This window comes from Corvus moneduloides, chromosome 12 (genome assembly GCF_009650955.1).
Source record: "Corvus moneduloides isolate bCorMon1 chromosome 12, bCorMon1.pri, whole genome shotgun sequence".
NCBI classification, from domain to species: domain Eukaryota; kingdom Metazoa; phylum Chordata; class Aves; order Passeriformes; family Corvidae; genus Corvus; species Corvus moneduloides.
In genome coordinates, this window is record NC_045487.1 from 16,304,005 (window position 1) to 16,322,653 (window position 18,649).

Sequence of the window (18,649 nt, forward strand, 5' to 3'; positions counted from 1 at the left end):
TTTCTGCTTCTTAAGTTTTTGGTTTATAAAGTGAAGTTGGGGGTTTTGCTTGTTTAAATGGTGGTTTACAACTTGGCTGTGGCAATAAATTCTCAGTACTTTGTGCATCTAACTCAGTAGTATGCAGAGGGTGCTCCACAGAGAAACAGCATAGAAGTAACGAAAAAGCTGTTGGGGGACTTTCCCTGCCTAGATGTATGTACTTTAAACATTCAGTTGTGCTCTGGTTTGATCCCTTTGTTAAGCTTTGGTTGATAGCTGCATTTTCAAAAGTGGCTCTTGTGCCAAGGGAATAAGAACTATGGATAAAATTAGGAAGGATTGTGTAAAACTGGATTTCAGCAGTTGATATTCTGTTATCCATCCATCATTTGAGTCTGGTGGATGAATTCAGACCTTTTAGTAGCAGAACTGTTGGTGTTCTGGCTGTTTGGTCCTCAAGTTCTTATCTCTACTTCCAGGACCTTACTGGAAAATGCAATGACATCCTGCTTTGTAAACTTGTTAACCTTCAGACATTTCACTGGGATTGAGACTATCAGAGCCTCACTCACTCATGTCTTGGAAAACATGCAGTAGAAAAATACAGGCAAACTCTCCAGCTTCAAGACAGTGCATCTGAAATACAAATGTGACCCTTTTTATTAAAGCTACCCTGACATTTGGTATCATATTAATAGTCTTTCAAGTTGTAAATTAATGGTAACAAGTTCTTCCAACTTGCAGGCAAAGTAGTAGTGACTACACCGCACAACCTCCTGAGACTGCTGGAACATAACACTTGGTTATTGCTTAGGCTTTGCCATCTTGTTCTTGATGAGATCGAGGTGCTGCTGTCTGACACTACTGAAAAGGTGAATGGCAGAATGCTGTTCCAGTTGTGCATGTGTCTGAAACAGTGGCACACACTGAGGAAAAAAAAACACTGGAAATGGGTTTATGGTAAAACCCCTCTTTTTTTATTTCTTTTTGGTTTTGTATTTGCAAATTACTGTGTTGGCAGGTTGTGCTTGTCTTCTGGTTACCAGCTAGTTTTTGCTGAATGCCTCTGCCCTTTCAGATCTGCTTTGTCCAGGCTTACTATATTGCAGATTTGAACAGATCCTTTTCCTGAGATTTCTATCTTCTCTGTACAGAATCCTGCATTACAGTTACGTGCCACATGCGTATGCTGTCACTGCATGCTGTCCTGTTGCTTTCTCTTGCTTCAGAAGTCATTCAAAGAATAGGATGCAAGTTTACACACCAAATTCTTCCTTTTGGGTTGTGAAACTTGTAGTTTGCTGTGGTAGAGGCTTTGTGACTGGAAAAACCTGTGTGCTCAAACATTGTATTTTTCTGGCCTGTCATGAGCTCACTGGAATATGATGAGATGAGAGAAAAAAACCTCTTTTCTTCCTAGGTGTTTACTATACTGGATTCTTACAAGAAAGCTGCTGCTCAGGCACGGGGGAATCCATCATGTCAGATCATTGCTGTGGGAACTCAGTGGAATAAACACATCATACCCTTGATAAAGGAGTTCATGAATGATCCTTACATTGTGATAACAGTTATTGAAGAAGCTGCCATCTTTGGAAATGTGCAACAGGTAGAGCTTTGGGAACAGTGTCGCTGCTTGGATACGTGGCTGCTGATGGTTTATTGGAAGCAGGTGGTGCTGCAGTGCTGCCTCCCATTGTGAGCTGAAGTTGCTGTTAGAAATATGTGCAAGCGAGTCACTGGATGAGCTGGAGGTCTCTTACCTTCCTTTATAGGAGTGAGATGAAGGCAGTCCCTTGAATATTTCATGGTTAGTGCAGATGAGTCTAAATTTGATGAGATGTATTTGCAAACAGTACAGTTTTTGACCAGAATGTTACCAGTTTTTGCAGTTGTTAACTGTAACGGGCAGAACTACAAGGTAAGCAGTTGCAAGGCAGATCTAGGAGAGCACTTGATTTGCTGCTGTATGTAACATAATACCAAACTTGGGACCTCAGATTTCCACAAGGCCTATTACTACGTGTTCTTAGGTATCTTCTCACTTAGTTTCCAGTCGGTGTGGTGTAGCCCTTAGGAATAATACAAAATGGTCTAAGTGTGATTTGAGTTACTCTGTGTCTCAGAATGAAATAGTTTGTGGATTTTAAATGTTGGGAAGTCTCCTAAAGTAGACACTCTGAGCATGTCAGGAAACCGAAAACCCGCTTTTGTGAGAAGTCGTAATGATTGAGCAGAACCGCAAGTGCCGGTGTGTGGATGCATTAGGGTTAGGATTAGGAACAATTAGATAGTAAAATATATCTGGGTTGCATGAATTACCAGCCCTCTGTTTTGTGTTTGCCTTTAGGTGGTGCAGCCTTGCATGAGCAGCAGTAAAACTGCTGAGTTACTGAAAATACTGGATTTTACCCAGAAGAATCTTCAGAAGGTGCTGGTATGCACTGACTCAGTAACTGAAGTAGAGATAATTCATAAGGTAAGAAAGTATTTAAATGTAAAGAGGTAAGTGGGGTTTTCTTTTTAATTTTAAAGCCATAACAAACTAAAATACCTTGGCTTCTGAGAATAAAGGAAGAATGTGAATTTGGAAGTTGATCATTCCTGCTAAAAATAACCCCAAGCTGACTGCTGGTGAATAAGAAGCCTGATTAATTCCCAAATTCTTACAGCATTCTCTCTGTCAGGTTGGAACTTTGCGTTGAATCAAACTGGCTTTTTTTCCCCCAGTGAATGTCCTGACAGTTTTTCTAATTTTTACTGTTTTCAGTAGTGGGATGGGGGAGAAAAATTAAGACACTGTGTTAGGAAGTTCTGTGTTGTTGCTTTCTGCTCTGGGGCAATGGAACTTTCAGACAGCTATTTCCCTGATCAGAAAGATAGGTTTTCTGCCCTCCTGTGAAAGTCTACCAGAATAGAGTTAAGCTGCAAGTTGTCAGGAATGAGGGGGGAAGAAGGCTCAGTTTTGTTAAAACTGGCATAAAGGTGCTTCCAAGTTACCTGCAGTGGAACACACCCCAGTTTCACACCCTTTTCCAGAGATTATGTACTCAGCATTTCAGAGGTGGAGACTAAGACTTCTCACACAAGAGTTATTTCTTTAGCTATTACAGTAATGAATACATACAGTGACTTAGCAATAGGAACATCTCTTGTTGTGGGAATTATTTGCTAAAGGAGGCAAGCTGTGAGGATGGCACAATTAAAAGCTTCAGCATAGGATAGCAAAGGATTTGTGGCTGGATTGTTCCAGTATCCTAGGAAGAGATACGTAAGTCCTAAAACATGGGAATGGATTCCCTTGCAGAAGCTGGCATAGATTCTGTGATAGTTAAAGGTTTCTTTCCCAATGGAAATATTAGTGTAATGCTTATTCTTTGATGATTGTTAATGGAAGCAAATCTGGTTTGGGATTGTGACTTTCTAATACATTTTCCTTGAATACTTGAGGGTTCAAGCATATCAAAATCAACGCTGCCACCACTTTAAAAAGTGCTTGTTGATCTTAAAGTAGGATTGAATCAGTTCATAGTAATCCATGTGTACACTGTGTTCAAATATCTTACCTGGCCTGTGAAAATATTTATTTCAAGGGTTGACTTTATGAAGAGCGCTTGTTCTGAGAGACTGAAGCATGAATCTGTGTGTTTTTAGATCATGGAATCTACTCAGAGAGGACACATTAATGGGGCGAAAAGCTTGAAATGAAGTTCTTACTTTTCTTAAATGCCTGTCTAATATATTAATCCATGGGAACTTGAGCTTTTAGTTTTTTTTATACAGGAAATTAATGAACCTTATCTCCATTAAAACTTTTTTCCATCTAAGCAACCTAAATTTCATTAACTCTTTTTCTTACATCTCTTTAAGGTAAAGTGTGCTAGATTCTAATAAGACATGCTGCTTATTAGAGTTGATTAGAGCAAGTACTGCAGCATTGCAGGAATGTATAACTTCTCACTTTGTGATGTAGGCACTGAAGAGCAACTCAATAGTTTCCTTGAAAAAACATAAGGAGAGCAAGTGTAATGCCAAGTGTGTCTTGGAGAGGTGGAGAAAAATGCACAGTTCTGGCACTCCTGCTGTGTTAGGTGAGGATTCTCTCTCTGGTTGGGATTGTATCTGAGTTCAGAGCTAAGATGTACACCAACCACTTGCACTGGGTTGTCTCACTGCTTCCACAGGGGCAGATCCCTATGAACTCTTTCCAGTTCTCTGTTTACTTCTTAATGCTACAGCTGAGGTTTTTTTTGGTTTTTTTTTCTTTTCTTGTCGTTTTCTGTGCTTACTTAAAAGAATTACCAATATTTTGAGAAATCTGCCATTATTTAACAAGTCTGAAATAATTTCCAAACTCCAAAGATGTATTGTAGTAACTTCTGGTAAGTTCCATTATATTTTTTTTTTTTCAGTACCAAAGGCCTACATTTTCAAACCAACTTTGTTTTCTATTTTATACAAAACCAAGAAGATTGACTTCCCTCTTCTTTGTAGGCTCATACAGAGCCATGAGAATTCCTACAGTATTTCAAGTGTCTGCTGTCTTACTCCTGTGAATTACATGGCTGTGCTCAATTCTCTCTATTCTGTGGTGCTGACAGGAAATAGAGAGTTACGTGAGATTGACGTGAAATGCCGTGTCTGCCGTATGCTGATGGGATTTCTTTACCGGAGAAATATAAAGCCTAATAGGAATGTACTGGGGGAAAAAAAAAAATCTTCATCGTCCAGTCAGTGGGAAATCAGTCATGGTTTATGTGATGTGATGCTTTCCATGTTTGAGGTATTACACTTACATGTCTGTGTGAAACATGTGCTTAGTTTTAGCAGATGACTGCCTGCAGCCTTTGGGAATCACTGATGCAACCTGTGTGATCCATTTCAGTTTCCCATCTCCAGGAGTCTTCAGGCAGCGCCTACAATGCATGACTGACAACTTCTGCACTGTGATAAAGGTGTGGGTGAGCCTTGACTGGGTAATGCCACAGTAGATTATTACTGGTGGATACATAAAAGTTTTCCAAACTACTTTTTACTACTACTAGGATTCTGCTGTAGATCAAGAACATACAAAGGCCAAGTCAGTCATCCTGCTGACAGAGAACAGTTCCTGTCATGCACCTGGAATCCTCCACTGTTCAAAGCGTGCAGAAGCTGAAATTCCAGAAGAACTTAATGATTCAGCTGCCAGGGTGCGAGAGTCTGAGGAAAATGAGAAATTTTCAAGGCCCCTGTGTGCTTCTCTTAAAACTTTTGGGATTTGCAGGTAAGGAAATGTCAGGCTTTTGTGCCCTGAATGACAATTGCTGCTGATGCCTTGATGAATTTTCCTGTTGGCTGCTTTTATCTAAATCAGATTTTGCTCGTGATTTTTTTCTTTTTTTTCTGTTGCCTATTGCGAGTCACATAAAAATAGTTTACAACTGAAAGCAAAGAGCATTTTTCTAAACCTGTTGCGGTTTTTTTTAATGTAGAAACAGAACAGCATGTCCAGATCGTCACCAAATTAATTTATCAACGGACATGGCCCAGAATACTGCAGATGAAATGATAGAAACACCTGACCGTGTGACAGTAAGTTACAGTTTTCCTTGGCCTTGAGTACCAAGAGGACAGGTCTTAAACAGCTACTTAGCATGTTACTTCATTTTTCGTATTCCATTAATCCTACTGCAGTACAGGTATTATTTGTTGTGGCTATTTGTTATTCTCTAGCTTTTTTCCCCTCTCCCCTGCATTAATTAGTGTGCCAGACTTTCCTTGTGTCTTTAGCTTGAATTGAAACTGTTGTGCAGGTAGTTCTGAGTTTACCTCAGATTTTTTTTCTGCTTTTAAGATTCACATTCTATTTCTCTTCTGTTTATTACTTCCCTATATAATTTGAGGCCGTATACCACAATTAACAAAGATGAAAGTTCATGGAACCTTCAGTTAATATTTCTTGTAGAGGAAACATGAAGTAATGTTTGGGAGTGAAGAGAAGCTGAAGTGGAAGGATTTTTTCTTAGCTGACCTGTTCATGCAAACTTGATAAAAATTGAGCATTTTGTGGCCTTGAGATTAGAAAATGTATTGTCATTTCTAGCATCCCCAAGAAATGGGGTACAGCTTCTCTCTTGTAGGTAGAACAGTTATTTCCTACAAAAATGTCAGTGTTTTGGAAGACTCTTGCTGCAGAGTGCTGTTTTAGATGGACTCTCTTTTTTAATAGTTTCACATTCATGAAACCTTCGTGGCTATTGGGGTGACTTTGTTGTGGTGGTTCTTCACATCCCGGTAAGAGATTGTCTCCCCAGCTTCCTTTGAAGCTTGGGCTTTACCTGAGGTGCACTCACAGCAGCATCTTACACACTGGTGTGCATAGCTGTGTGTTTGTAATCTTTCATTTAAGTCATTTTAGTGCAAAAAGAGCAGTTGGTTCTTGTAAAATCCCCTGTAAGGCTGGAGAGTGCTTAGAGTAGAGCTGGAGTGGTGCAGAATGTGGGAGTGGTGAGTAGCCTGGCAGATAACTGGCAGAACTCGGTGGTGCTCACGGAGGTGGAACACCATCACCTGACACCCAGCAGTTCTTGCTCCATACATTGCTGTCCACTGCTGACTGAACCACGGGCAGCTGGGATTGAGAATACTAACCAACTCGTTGTTTTCTGAAATGTGTGTGTACAGCAACATCTGTCACCTTTTTGGGCTGGAAAGAGGTATGTGGTCTGTACATGAAGACCTAAATTTCACTGGTTTAAGAAATCATCCATGCCTCGTTGCTGCTGATGAATTTGATCCTTTCAGATCCTGCCTCTCCACATTGTACATGCAACAAACTACTTTGGTCGAATAGTCAAGAAACAAGAGGACCAATACACAGTTCTTGCTAAAGAAATGAATGATTACTTCAAGGTACCAGGACATAGGATTTCTGTTAACATCGTGGAGAAGTCAGTGTTTTATGGGTTATGTGAGGGAGCCATTTGCCACAGGTAAAATCTTGTTGGCTTTTTACTTCTTTCATGTGCATGTTTTTATACAAAGCTTTTTAAAAATTTGACTGTTGGGTAAAGAAAAAAGCCCATCCTCAAAAGCAGCAAAAAATCACTGCTATGCCAATAATGCTTATAAAAAGCTCTTGCCTGCTCTTAGTTCCTGAATGGCAAATAGGATGATTCCCCACACACACCTCAGGCATACAGAGCAGGCTGTGAAAATACCTGTTCTAAAGTGAGAGCAGGTTTAAAAAAAAACTCTGCACCACTGGCTACATGAATAATAATTCTGTGTTTTTTTCCTACTATATGAAGGGTTCAGGTGGTAGAGACTCCAGCAAAAGATGAAGAAAATGTCTGTGAGGTCACAATTAAATACATAGATGAAGGCAGGACAAGTCAAGTGAAGAGTGATCAGCTGCTTCACTTACCTGCAAAGTTCCAGAGTCTGCCAGCTCAGGCTGTGGAAATTATCGTTTGTAGAGTAAAACCCATAGATAATGAAGTTGAATGGAATCCAAAGGTAATAAGCAGGTTTTTCCTGCTATTTCCTTTATGCGCTTTACCTTCTCTCTCTGTCATTTTCTACAAGAAAACACAAACTGTAAACTTAGGTACCAGATTTCATGGCTTCCTAGTATTGACACTAAGTATCTGCTATTGGGCCAGATTCTAAGCTGGTCGCTTCCTTTTTTTGTTCTCCTATGAAATAATACAGTGAAATGCACGAGATTTTTTTTCTCTGATTTAAATGTCTTTCTTTTAGGATAGGTTATCACTGCTGTGGATTCTGGGGGAGGAACAGGAAAAGTGCAGCCTCTGTAAATCAACCTGTGTTTGAGTGATCTTTCATTAAGGAAGTGCTTTCCTTGAAAGCTAATTCTGTTCTAACTTAACTCTTTAAGTTAGAATATTCCACTGGTTTACTCAAAGTTGTATGTATTTGTTGAATACCCTTTCCATGGTTAAGCTCAGAAGCTGCTGTTTCATTTTTAGTTAGTGACTGTAAAGCTGCCATACGTCTCAAGTGCAGTGACAACGTGTTTTTCCTAGGTGACGGATCACATTAACAGCAAAATTAAAGGAAAGCTTCATCACGCGAAAGTGGTCCATACCTTGGGAAAGACAGTTTGGGTTGACCCAATGGTAGGTATAGAATGGCAACACTGTGCAATCTTCATCCATCTGGATGTGGTCCAAGAGTTTTCCACAAAGTTAGTAACAGAAGTGTATTTTGGAGGTACTAGGTTTCAGTAGTTTGTCTTGGGAAATCAGTTCTGCACTTTGTCACATTCCTCTGGAAGAATGAAACTTGGATCCTCCAAGAGGGTTTGCTGATATCCAACAGCTCTTGAAGTAGATTTATTTTACTATGTTTATAATTCAAAGTGTGCCATGTCTTGAAGATCTTAAACTAGTTTGCATTGCAGTTGGTTTTAATGTAAGTTTTTCTGCAAATTAAAAAGCATTGAAACTTTCTCCTTCATTTTTTTGATCAAAATAGGAAAAATGGGTGCACTTGTTCTTGGGTTTTTCTTGTTCTACAGTTTCATGTCCATTAACATCAGCAGACTTTTTGGTTTTGTGGAGTGAGTCAAGTGAAAATTTGATTGGAAAGAGAAAATGATCTGGAGGTCATTCTTTTCAGTAGCTTCTGTTCCCATATGGTGTATCTCAACCTTTCACCAGTTTCTAGGCTTTGGGGTTTTGTATTGTGCCTCCTGCCCCCTCAGCAGTTCTCAGGTGATTTGAGACTTGCAGTTCTTAACTGTGTGAGGTGTATTTTGGCTGTCACTTACATGATCAGGGCTAGCATTGTTTACTTATTGCCATCCTGCTTCTGTTAGGGCAAACAGCCAGTTACTTGAGCCATTATCACAATGGGAATGATGGTGATACTTGGAAAACAATTAAACATGGGGAAAATTCCTGTGTGAAAATCAGAAAAACTGAACTGCCTACAGGTATAAGTCAGTAGGTCTGTGTTCAGAGTTTGACTTCAGGAGCAGCTTTGAGTTGGAGAGAGACCATTGAAGAGCAGTGCTTTCCCTTTATTTTGTTGTGTAATTCAAGGTCAGGGTTACCAACCTTCCCGTGTTGAAGATACGGATCAACGAGTACAGCATTCGATCTGAGATTTTGTCGACGGGTTTGGGAACTGATAATCCCGAACATATAGCAGAAATTCAGAAGCTGTGCAGACAGATGCCAGTTTTGGATCATGCAAAGAACTTGGAGCATTTGTAAGTGTTTGCAGATTTTTTTTCTAGCATATGCTTTGCTAAGAGAAAAATCGTATTTCATTTTAACTGAATATGATTAATATTGCTGACAATGATTTTCATTTAAATACAGAAACAGTTGTGTTTGTAATATGTCTGCTTCCTGTTAACTATTCTTTAGCCCCATAACCACTAGAAAAAAGAATTTGTAATGCTAGAAAATGTTAAACTAGAATTTTATGCAGATGTGCAATTTAATAATAAAAATACGGAGTCTGAATTCAGATTCCCTTAACAATTTAGGGTGCTCAGTGGCTGGTTCGAATGCTTACCAGTCAGTACTTAGTACCAGTCAGAGCACTGCAGTATATTGTGTCTTCAGCTGCAGAGTTCAAGCTGGAAAACATAACCACTTTGCCTTTAAAGTGATTGGGGAAATTACCCTTCATTTAATGAGTATGTATGCCTGGTGGATTTTGCAGAAACAGCACTGAATTTTGTTTTCCTTGCCCTGTAAATTTTTAGAACTGAGAAAACACTGTGTGTGGTGGCAGATCCTAAGACCTGTGATAGAAAATGCTGATCAGCAAGACACCTGTAGCTTTTTTGTTACGGCCCCCCAGTGCAGGAGTTTCTTTAGCCAGTTAACCTTGTGGTTGTTTCTGTGACTTTGCCAGTCAACAAGAGAAGGAAGCCTGATCCTCTCCATACTGTATTTATGTCTTAGATTGAGGCTCCTGCATTCCTATCTGTAACTAGGTTATATGCCAGAGTTTAATCTTAACCAAAGGATTTTACTTTTCCCATACCTGCTCAGATTTGGTGTGAGAAGTTTTTGCTTGGAAGGCTACTTTTCAGGTTTTATCCTCTACAGAGGACTCAGGTTAAGAGGTTTCAGGTACTACCTGTTTGCCTTTATTCCTTTCTCCTGGGAAAGGAAGGTTGGGAACCTCCATATCATCACCAAAGCATGTAATGCAAGGGACCAGACAACTTTATTGTGGTGATGTGTGCTGAAATGAGTGTAATGCAACTGCTTGGATCATTTTTTTAAAGACTCTCTAAGCCTGAGACTACTGTTGAAAAATTTGGAACTTCAGTACAGGCTTTGTTAGTAAGGTACAAGTTAAAGAAGGGGGAGGCAAAGTAAGGTGAATCTGACTATCGTTTGTGGGTTTTCTTTTAAAACTGCCTTGTCCTGTGTTTAGAAGCACAAAAGAGGACACAGCTGGTCTAGAGGAGGTGTCCAGTCCACAGGATACATTGATAGAGGAAGATTCTGCGGAAAGCTGTAACACTTCTGCGACTCCTCCAAGCGGTAAACCTTCCCATCATTTCCAGAAGTTCTCAAACTTGAATTCAGGTGCTTGATACCAACCTAACAGTCATCCTGCCAGCTGCAAACTGCTCTGGGTGTACAGAGCAGCACCATGTGGCTGATGTTTGCAGTAAGCCACAGCTGCCTTCCAGTGAGCAGTCAGGAGATGCTGTGAGTGACTCTTGCTACTCTAACTGCGTGGCTGTTTTGGTAATGCTCTGTCTTTGAGACACTTGGAATTCTTTGGCGCTCTGAACGGAACATATGAGCAGGAAGTCTCTGTTGTACAGAGAGGACAAGAGCTGTGCTGCCGAAGGCCACAGGGTTTAAAGGAGTTAAAATCTGTTGAAATACGAGCATGAGTAACAGTGTTGTTCCCTGAGAGGCTGATTTTTTCCCCAGTATTCAGGATGGCCGAAAATGGCTCTTCCCCCCCACACCACACCCTCCCCTTTGCTTTTTAATCTGAAGGATGTGCTTCCTGTTCTGTCAGTAGAGGCTTAGAAATGCTTAGGCATAGCAGGGGGGCAGGCTTTCCTGCTAGCAGCTGACACAAGTGTGGAGCAGTGAAAGGTGAAGAAGTTGCAGCGATAAGAAGGCTGGAGTGCTTATTGTAGAAGGCTTTTTTCCCTGGTAATAGTCATATTAATGCCATGTTTCAAGCTGTATTAGTCATTTCATCCCTGAAACTCTCCACTAATTGCCAAAATGGTGTGTTTCAGGTGTTAAATAAACACTGTTTTGAAACTGGAAAAAACCTTTACCTGACCTGGAAAACTGCATGTTTAGTTAGGTTTTTTAAAATCTTCTTACGCTAACTACAGTACTCTTGATAATGAAAAATTGTAGTTGAATTATTAAGGTCATGAAATCTTTCAGGACAGGAAGTACACAATACAAAGGACAAAGACAGTAGTTTGATTGCTAGGAAGTTACTTTTATGATGGTATAGGAGAATTCTGGAAATACCTGGGTTCTATAGTATAGGGAAGTAAAAAATGTGTCTGGGTATCTTCTTTTTAGATGATGCAGTTCAAGCAAAAGAAGCAGAAGACTCTACTGTGCATCAGCAGAAGGGGTAAGAGAACCATGATTTGTTCCCATCTTGCTTTTATGTGAACTGCCAACAGGATTGTTTTGTCTGTGGTCAGCTGAAAAGTTCCTTTTGTCTGTCAGAGGTTGGTTTTGCTACTGTTAGCTTTTCCTTTGGCATTTCAAGGTCAGGCTGTGGTGGCATCCTGAAACTGGGCAGTGTGATTCCTGTGGATACCAAAGTCAGTGGAGCCTATGTCTCCATGGAACTTGCAGGTGTCCTTGTTCAAAGACTTGGAATGCAGTGCTTTTGTAGGAGGCTTGAGTGGTGTGTCCCCTCACCCCTTGAGTGGTGCTTCCCTGGCACTGCTGCTGGTGTCTGGTCTGCATGGCTCAGGCTCCTCGGCTGAGCGTGTGACTTCATGGGCAAATTCTGGCTGTGTGAGAGACAGCTTGGCTCAATCTCAGTGGTTTTCTGCTTTGGAAAATACCCCATTAAATGAACTTTCTTGCAGTTGTCATCCGCAAATCAAGTGGTTTCAAGATAATGTGACTGTGACACTGAGGTTACAAATGCTGAAGGCAGCTGACAGTAAATGCGAGTTTTCTAAAGAGAAGGTGGTTTTCAGGTAGGTTTAAGAAACTTCAGTATAATCAGCAAAGTGTCTTTGTTAGTCTTTAATTTTCCTAAACTTTTTGTATATTGCAGTGCTTATTCAGAAGGCAGACTTTATGCGGCTGACCTGGAGCTGTATCAGTCAATAATTGCTGAGAAGTCCACATGTGTGATTAAGGATAGAGAGGCTGTGATTTTACTGGTAAAAGAGAAAAAAGGAGAATGGTGCAAATTACTGAAGAACAAGGTGAAGTGAAAATTAATTTGAGAGTTACTCAATGTTCTGAACATGTTTGCTGTGCATCAGAGCAGGTATTTCAAACTGTTTTTGTCAACAGAATGTTCACGTGTCCTTAGATTTTGAACACTGGGAAGAGTCTGAAGATGAAAGGCCTTTTACAGTTGGTAAGGACTGAAGGAGTCTGTGTTTATAATACATAAATTATCAGCATTTTTCTTTTTGCATTGGCTTTATCTGAAGTACTCAATTTATTTCAGCAGATTGCTCAAATTCTCTGAAAAGAGGTGTGAGGACCTCTAGAGCAAACTAGAGGCAGCAGGGCACTTACTTATCTGATGCCTTAGGTTTTAATTTTTGTATTTTTCAAATTCTGTACTGCTTGGTGTGTGACTCTGAAGTGTCTTGTAGCCTGTTAATTTCTGCTCTCTCATGCTAGGTAGACATAACAAAGCCTCTCTGGCCCTGCTTTCCAAGGACACCAAGACTGTCCTAGGCCAAAGAGCTGTTAAGAGGGGGGTAAGCTGAGGGGAAAACTGAAGCTTTAATTGGAGAATTAACCCTGCTATGCAAATGAACCAAACCTATAAAAGAGTGAAGAACTCGTGACCTGGGGCCCATCTTGGGGTCCATTTTGAGAATAGCTTCAGGCTCCCCAGGGTGTACCTTTGAAGGCCTTTCAAAATAAATCTCTCTCTTAATTCTTTACTCCTGTTTAGTCTCTGTTTCTAGGAGGCCTCTTAAGGCATCATATCAGTATAGCACAGACTAAGAGCAGATAGAAGTAGTTGGAGTGTTCCGGTCTCGTTTGTAGTCAAAAGTATTGGGGCTTGGTGGGTTGGGTCATTTCATAGTACTGTTTATTTGTTCTGAAGCTTGTTTTTTCCTGGTTTATAAATATTACACTTCGTTAATTATTACCAGGTTCTGAAAAACTGAGTTATCCTCCTGCAGGATATGAGGACTGGTTTGAGTCCTCAGAAGACAGCGATACAGAAAGTGATGACTAATTGGGAGGAGAAATTCCTTTCTCCTCTGATAAGAGAACTGTGTTAGTGTTAATTGTTAATGAAACAGTTGATGGTAATTGTTGATTGTTGAGTTGATAGTTGATGTATTTGTGGCTTGTTCATGTCATTGGTAATTAAAAACATTGGTGTCCTTAAAACCTGACTGCAACTGTGCTTAATTATAACCTTCACCTGAGAATAGGTACTGGCAAAGCTGTACCTGTTGTAGGAACACTTAAAGAGCTGACATTACCTGTATTTTGGTCTTGCTCTGCATCCTGATGCCAACAGAAATCACCTACTTGAAAAAAAAGAGCCCTGGGGCAGATGTTTGCCTTTGCTTATTTTGTTCTTCTTTGACTTAATACCTAAATCTAAGGTGATTTTATTTTTGCTGGTAGATGAGTCTAGTGGGTTACTTAAGGAGGTGTAAGTTACTTCTAGTTTAAAAGATAGGGCCTGTTCTGTGAGGTAGAAGCAAAAAGTGGGTTTAGCCATACATTGTTAGCAACTGAAAGTGCCAGTCTATAAAGAACAGTGTGAAAAATACAGCAGTACGTTCTAAGACTAGTCAAGCAATTTTTGATCAGGGTTTTCATGATGAAGAGGTTTCCCATGACTTGAATTCCTGCAGTTGGGCTTTTGGAATGCGTGTCAATTTCTAACCTTCTCCACTAAGGAATTCAGCTGTTAAATGCCGCAGTTGGTGAAGAAATATTTTTCCGGTGTTCTGAAGTTTTCCTTAATTGAATGACAGCATTAAGGGGTACTCCCTGGGACAGAGCACTGCTAAGGTGGAGGAACAGGTGTGAGGAGCTAAGAGATGTCTTGTGGGGTTCCCTAAAAAATATTTCAGCTAAACTCCACGGGTGAGAGAAGTGTAAAACAAACAGCAAAAACTTACGTTTCTCATTTTTATATATATAAATACTAATATCAATATAAAACGATGTAAAAATAACTCCCCCTATATATTGTTCTATCCCTGGCTTTAGAATATTCAGAATTTCTTATAGAGTCATAGGGTTTAAAAACACGAATACAACTTTTGTACGTGTACATTAACCGACAAAGTGATTGAAACTAAGCAGAAAAGAGCCCTCTGTAGGAATTAGTTACCTTTATCCCTTCTGCCTTTTTATTTCCTCCCTCAGTCTCCCACGGCCCCAAGGCCAGATGTTGTAGCTAAGGCGGTGCTGCCGCCCTGTGGTGCTGTCCCGTACTGCAGCTGCGCCCGCTGCCGTGCCGCCGGCGTGGGGCCCCGTTCGGCGCTACCGCCGCCGTGCCGCCGGCGTGGGGCCCCGTTCGGCGTTACCGCCGCCGTGCCGCCGGCGTGGGGCCCCGTTCGGCGTTACCGCCGCCGGCGTGGGGCCCCGTTCGGCGTTACCGCCGCCGGCGTGGGGCCCCGTTCGGCGCTGCCGTGCCGCCGGCGTGGGGCCCCGTTCGGCGCTGCCGCCGCCGGCGTGGGGCCCCGTTCGGCGCTGCCGCCGCCGGCGTGGGGCCCCGTTCGGCGCTGCCGCCGCCGGCGTGGGGCCCCGTTCGGCGCTGCCGCCGCCGGCGTGGGGCCCCGTTCGGCGCTGCCGCCGCCGGCGTGGGGCCCCGTTCGGCGCTGCCGCCGCCGGCGTGGGGCCCCGTTCGGCGCTGCCGCCGCCGGCGTGGGGCCCCGTTCGGCGCTGCCGCCGCCGGCGTGGGGCCCCGTTCGGCGCTGCCGCCGCCGGCGTGGGGCCCCGTTCGGCGCTGCCGCCGCCGGCGTGGGGCCCCGTTCGGCGCTGCCGCCGCCGGCGTGGGGCCCCGTTCGGCGCTGCCGCCGCCGGCGTGGGGCCCCGTTCGGCGCTACCGCCGCCGGCGTGGGGCCCCGTTCGGCGCTACCGCCGGCGTGGGGCCCCGTTCGGCGCTGCCGCCGCCCGCCTTTCGCGGTTCCGGGCGCCGCGCAGGCCTCGGGCGGGGCGGGAGCCTCAGTCACCTGCCGGGGCTGGCGGCGGCCGCGTCCACATCTCGCCGGAGCTCCTAGAGCCGCCCCTGCTCGAGCCCCGTGTCCCTGGCTGCCGCAGCCCTGTCGTCACAGCGGTGTGTCGCCGCTCGCGTTGCCCAGTACAGCGTGTCCAACAGCCCACGGCAGGAGGGCACGGGTGTCCCTTTCCCCTGGGGTTGCCCAGACGGCCCCGCATCACGCTTGCGTGGGGCATCTCTGCCCGGCGCATGCTGCGAAGTGCCTCCCCCTGTCCCTCCAGCTTTGACTCTGCATCCTCCAGGACTGGTTATATTGCCTGACACACCTGGTCCAGAGAGCAGCCACCAGCACTCCACACGCAGCGAGTTGCTGACACCTAAGTTTATCAAGCAGGGGCACTATTTGCCATCGTGGGCCCTTGCTTGCTGCATGGTCTCATGCCACACTTGCATGTTGCCAAGCCCCAAACTTTTCGAAGTCCCCAGTTCTTTGCTTGGTACATCCTGGTCTGCACTCTCACTGCTCTCCACATCCCCCGCAGCTGGTCCTGTCCCTGTGCTCCCCACTAAGCCATGCCAGATATTGCTGAGGTCCCTGTCAGCACACACAAGGCCTCCTGTCCCAAACTGGGGCCATGCAGTGCGCACAGATGGGCAGTGGTGATGTCACACCAGCTACTGTGACATCATTACCAAAGCCAGTATTAAAGCTTTAAGAGGTGCTGGGTGTCAGTGTGACCTGCAAAGGTGATGAGAGGGCTGCTGAGGAAGGAGCTTGTCCAGGGCTGCTGAGGGAGGAGGGTGTTGCAGAGACTCCAAGGTCTCGCACGTGTCCTGCTGTTCCCTCTCCGTTGTAGAGGCTCTTCAACTGCTCGCCACTACCCTGTCCCATTTGGCAATGGCAAAGCAGGACCCTGCCAGGGTGGAGTCCCCTTGCACCACAGCCATGAAGACGGAGAGCTGCTCCCAGTTTGGCCCCATACGGACCCGGCACCTCCTGCGGCAGCAACGGCGGGAGAAAAAGCCCTACAGCCGTCCAGAAAGCCACCTTAGGACCAGCTATCTGCTAGCTCCAAGTGCTGGGCCATCTCACCCAGCACAGTAAAGTCTTTTCATGTGCACTGGGTGATCCCGCGCTCATGTGTCAGTCATCCTCTGCTTTTCTTGAGGGCAGCGTTAGGACATGGGACTGGTGGATTCCCTTCTTCCCCAGGGCTGACAGTCCCTTCCCTGTCCTGACTGGATGGGGGAGCCTGGGTGGAGGACATGGCACAGCCTCAGCCTGCCGGGCAGTGCTGCCAGCTTTGGGGTGCTTCCTGGCCTGGGGGAAGGTGCCTGGTTCAGTGATGTCTCTGGTAGATCTTTCTGGACTTGCAGGACTGTTGGCAGGTTTAAGAAGTGTCTCTGGGCTTGGGGGTGTTTATGTGTTTGGAGCTTGCCAACAGTTTTTGGGGATGTGACTGGATGTGGTGGTTGCTGCCAGTTAGGGGGGAAACTCCCTAACTTTTGGGGGTGTTTCTATGTCTGCCAGATGTGTGGTGCTGCCAGGTGTGAAGTGCATCTGGATTTGGGGTTTGTTCTTGGATTTGGGTGATTCAGACAAGGTCTAAGGGTTATTTCTGGTTTAGGGGTGCTGCTGCGTTGGAAGCTGTTAAAAGCAGGATCTGCCCCAGTGGAAGCAAACCCTGTCCCTGCAGGAGCATCAGCTGGTGCATCCCATCAGATGCTGGGCATGCTATGCCCTCTGGATGGTTGTTCCAGCAGCTCAGCTCCCCAGCCACCTCTGAGGAGAGCTGGGCTGCCGCCCCTGGGGGTTCTGAACTCGCCTCCTCTGAGGTGAAATCGTGTCTTTCACTCCTGGAGTACCTCGGGGTCGTGCCCATCTCACTGCCTGCTCTGCCTCGGCAGATAATGGGGTGTTTCTGACCAGAGTTAAATGCCCTTAGACCCTCTTTGGAGTCTCTGTTGATAATCTCTCAGGGCCACTGCCCTGACTTTCCATCTTGCTGCTGGTTTGCTTGGCAGCAGTGCCAGGGAGGGAAGAGCCTTTAGCAAATCCTTTCCAAGTGCAGCTGAAGCTCAAGAGGTTTTCTGCAGTGGAGTTCCTGCAGCACCAGGCAAGGTCTCAGACATTTCCTGGTTCATGTTAGTTCGCCTTTCACTGTCAGCAAGCACTGCATTGGCACAGCCTGGGCTCTTGGATCCTCTTGTTGCTTGTTTGTAATTTTTTTTTTTTTAACACTTGAGACACTTTGGAAACCCTCCCAGAAGAGGTGTCTCAGACGTGGCAAAATTGGCTTGAAAATGTGGATCCTGAGGACTAGAAGCAGTCTGACAGCTCTCTGTCTTTGCATTTTGTATTTCTATTCTTTAACAAACCATTTTCATCCATTTTGATTTTCAAAACCCCTTCATCAGGTGCCCAGCCTACAGTGCAGAATGCTTTGCTTTATGACATATTTCTCTTTGAAGATAGTAGTTTACAGTGCATATGAAAATACTCTGGAAAAAGAGCATATAACTTCATTTACAAAACCACCAAGCTCTAAAGAAACTACAATAGAGAAGTGTAATCAAACTTGTTTCCTATTACCAGAATTTCTTCTCTCATCTCAAAACCCCTAATGCACTTAGGGTTACCAGTTAACACAACCAGACTTAACACTACTAGGAGTTTTATGTAACCATTTAGAGAAGCTGTCAGGGTTTATCTGAGACCATTTTCTGCTTGCCATTTGCTTTCAAGACTGCAGCTTGCAGGTGGGCAGTAGTGTCACAACAACCTCAGCTGTGTGTTCAGAGTTTGGCTTTACTACCCACTGACAACTCCAAAACCTCTCAAATCTCGGGCTGGAGCAGTCTTGAGACAAAATCAGGTAGCGCAGCATGGCATGTGCTTGTCAGCTCCGTATCCCGGTGAATTGGTAGCATCCTCGTGAATTTTCTTTACTGCTACAAAGAAAAGCAATATTTCTGTTAAATTCTACAAAAATACTTGAGTGGAGTTTTTATTTTTCCACAGGCTGGCTGCTGAATTATGTCAAGGAAAACAAGACTCATTAAAGTCAGAGAAGTTAGTGCAGTAGGGACTGCAGTAAACTTATTTTTTAAATACTCTGAAAAAATCTTGACCTGATTCTGATTTTGCTTAAGCTATCAACAGTTGACATGGTGACATTTCACCTGTGAGGGATTTGAATCCACCTTGTATTTTCAAATAGCTTAACTAATGCATTTGCATAAAGAAGTATCATAAGTCATTCTCTGACCCCTCTCATTTCCCTTTGGCTCCCTGTACACTGTT

The 18,649-nt window shown here is 43.9% G+C and overlaps 1 protein-coding gene and 1 long non-coding RNA gene across 11 annotated transcripts in view; one reads left to right on the top strand and one right to left on the bottom strand.

The window, feature by feature from the left end:
* TDRD12 (tudor domain containing 12) overlaps nucleotides 1–18,649 on the top strand; it is a 57,539-nt gene that overhangs the window by 11,927 nt on the left and 26,963 nt on the right. For 4 of the 10 annotated variants that reach the window (XM_032121645.1, XM_032121647.1, XM_032121646.1 and 1 more), the window contains 17 exons: nucleotides 727–854; nucleotides 1,403–1,591; nucleotides 2,333–2,461; nucleotides 3,956–4,073; nucleotides 4,804–4,937; nucleotides 5,028–5,248; nucleotides 5,457–5,556; nucleotides 6,769–6,956; nucleotides 7,275–7,482; nucleotides 8,013–8,105; nucleotides 9,033–9,202; nucleotides 10,390–10,499; nucleotides 11,523–11,577; nucleotides 12,047–12,160; nucleotides 12,241–12,394; nucleotides 12,486–12,552; nucleotides 13,310–13,558. In XM_032121645.1, the coding sequence (XP_031977536.1) occupies nucleotides 727–854; nucleotides 1,403–1,591; nucleotides 2,333–2,461; nucleotides 3,956–4,073; nucleotides 4,804–4,937; nucleotides 5,028–5,248; nucleotides 5,457–5,556; nucleotides 6,769–6,956; nucleotides 7,275–7,482; nucleotides 8,013–8,105; nucleotides 9,033–9,202; nucleotides 10,390–10,499; nucleotides 11,523–11,577; nucleotides 12,047–12,160; nucleotides 12,241–12,394; nucleotides 12,486–12,552; nucleotides 13,310–13,395 (2,264 nt within the window). In that variant the 3' untranslated portion in view covers nucleotides 13,396–13,558. Of the gene's footprint in view, nucleotides 1–726; nucleotides 855–1,402; nucleotides 1,592–2,332; nucleotides 2,462–3,955; nucleotides 4,074–4,803; nucleotides 4,938–5,027; nucleotides 5,249–5,456; nucleotides 5,557–6,768; nucleotides 6,957–7,274; nucleotides 7,483–8,012; nucleotides 8,106–9,032; nucleotides 9,203–10,389; nucleotides 10,500–11,522; nucleotides 11,578–12,046; nucleotides 12,161–12,240; nucleotides 12,395–12,485; nucleotides 12,553–13,309; nucleotides 13,559–18,649 lie in introns of those variants that run through there. The other 6 variants (XR_004242553.1, XR_004242554.1, XR_004242552.1 and 3 more) reach the window with 3 other exon arrangements.
* LOC116449799 lies at nucleotides 7,448–14,674 on the bottom strand. Its single transcript, XR_004242558.1, has 3 exons — nucleotides 14,515–14,674; nucleotides 8,075–12,346; nucleotides 7,448–7,544 (listed from the first exon to the last, which is right to left on the bottom strand). It is a non-coding gene; the product is annotated as an uncharacterized LOC116449799 (long non-coding RNA).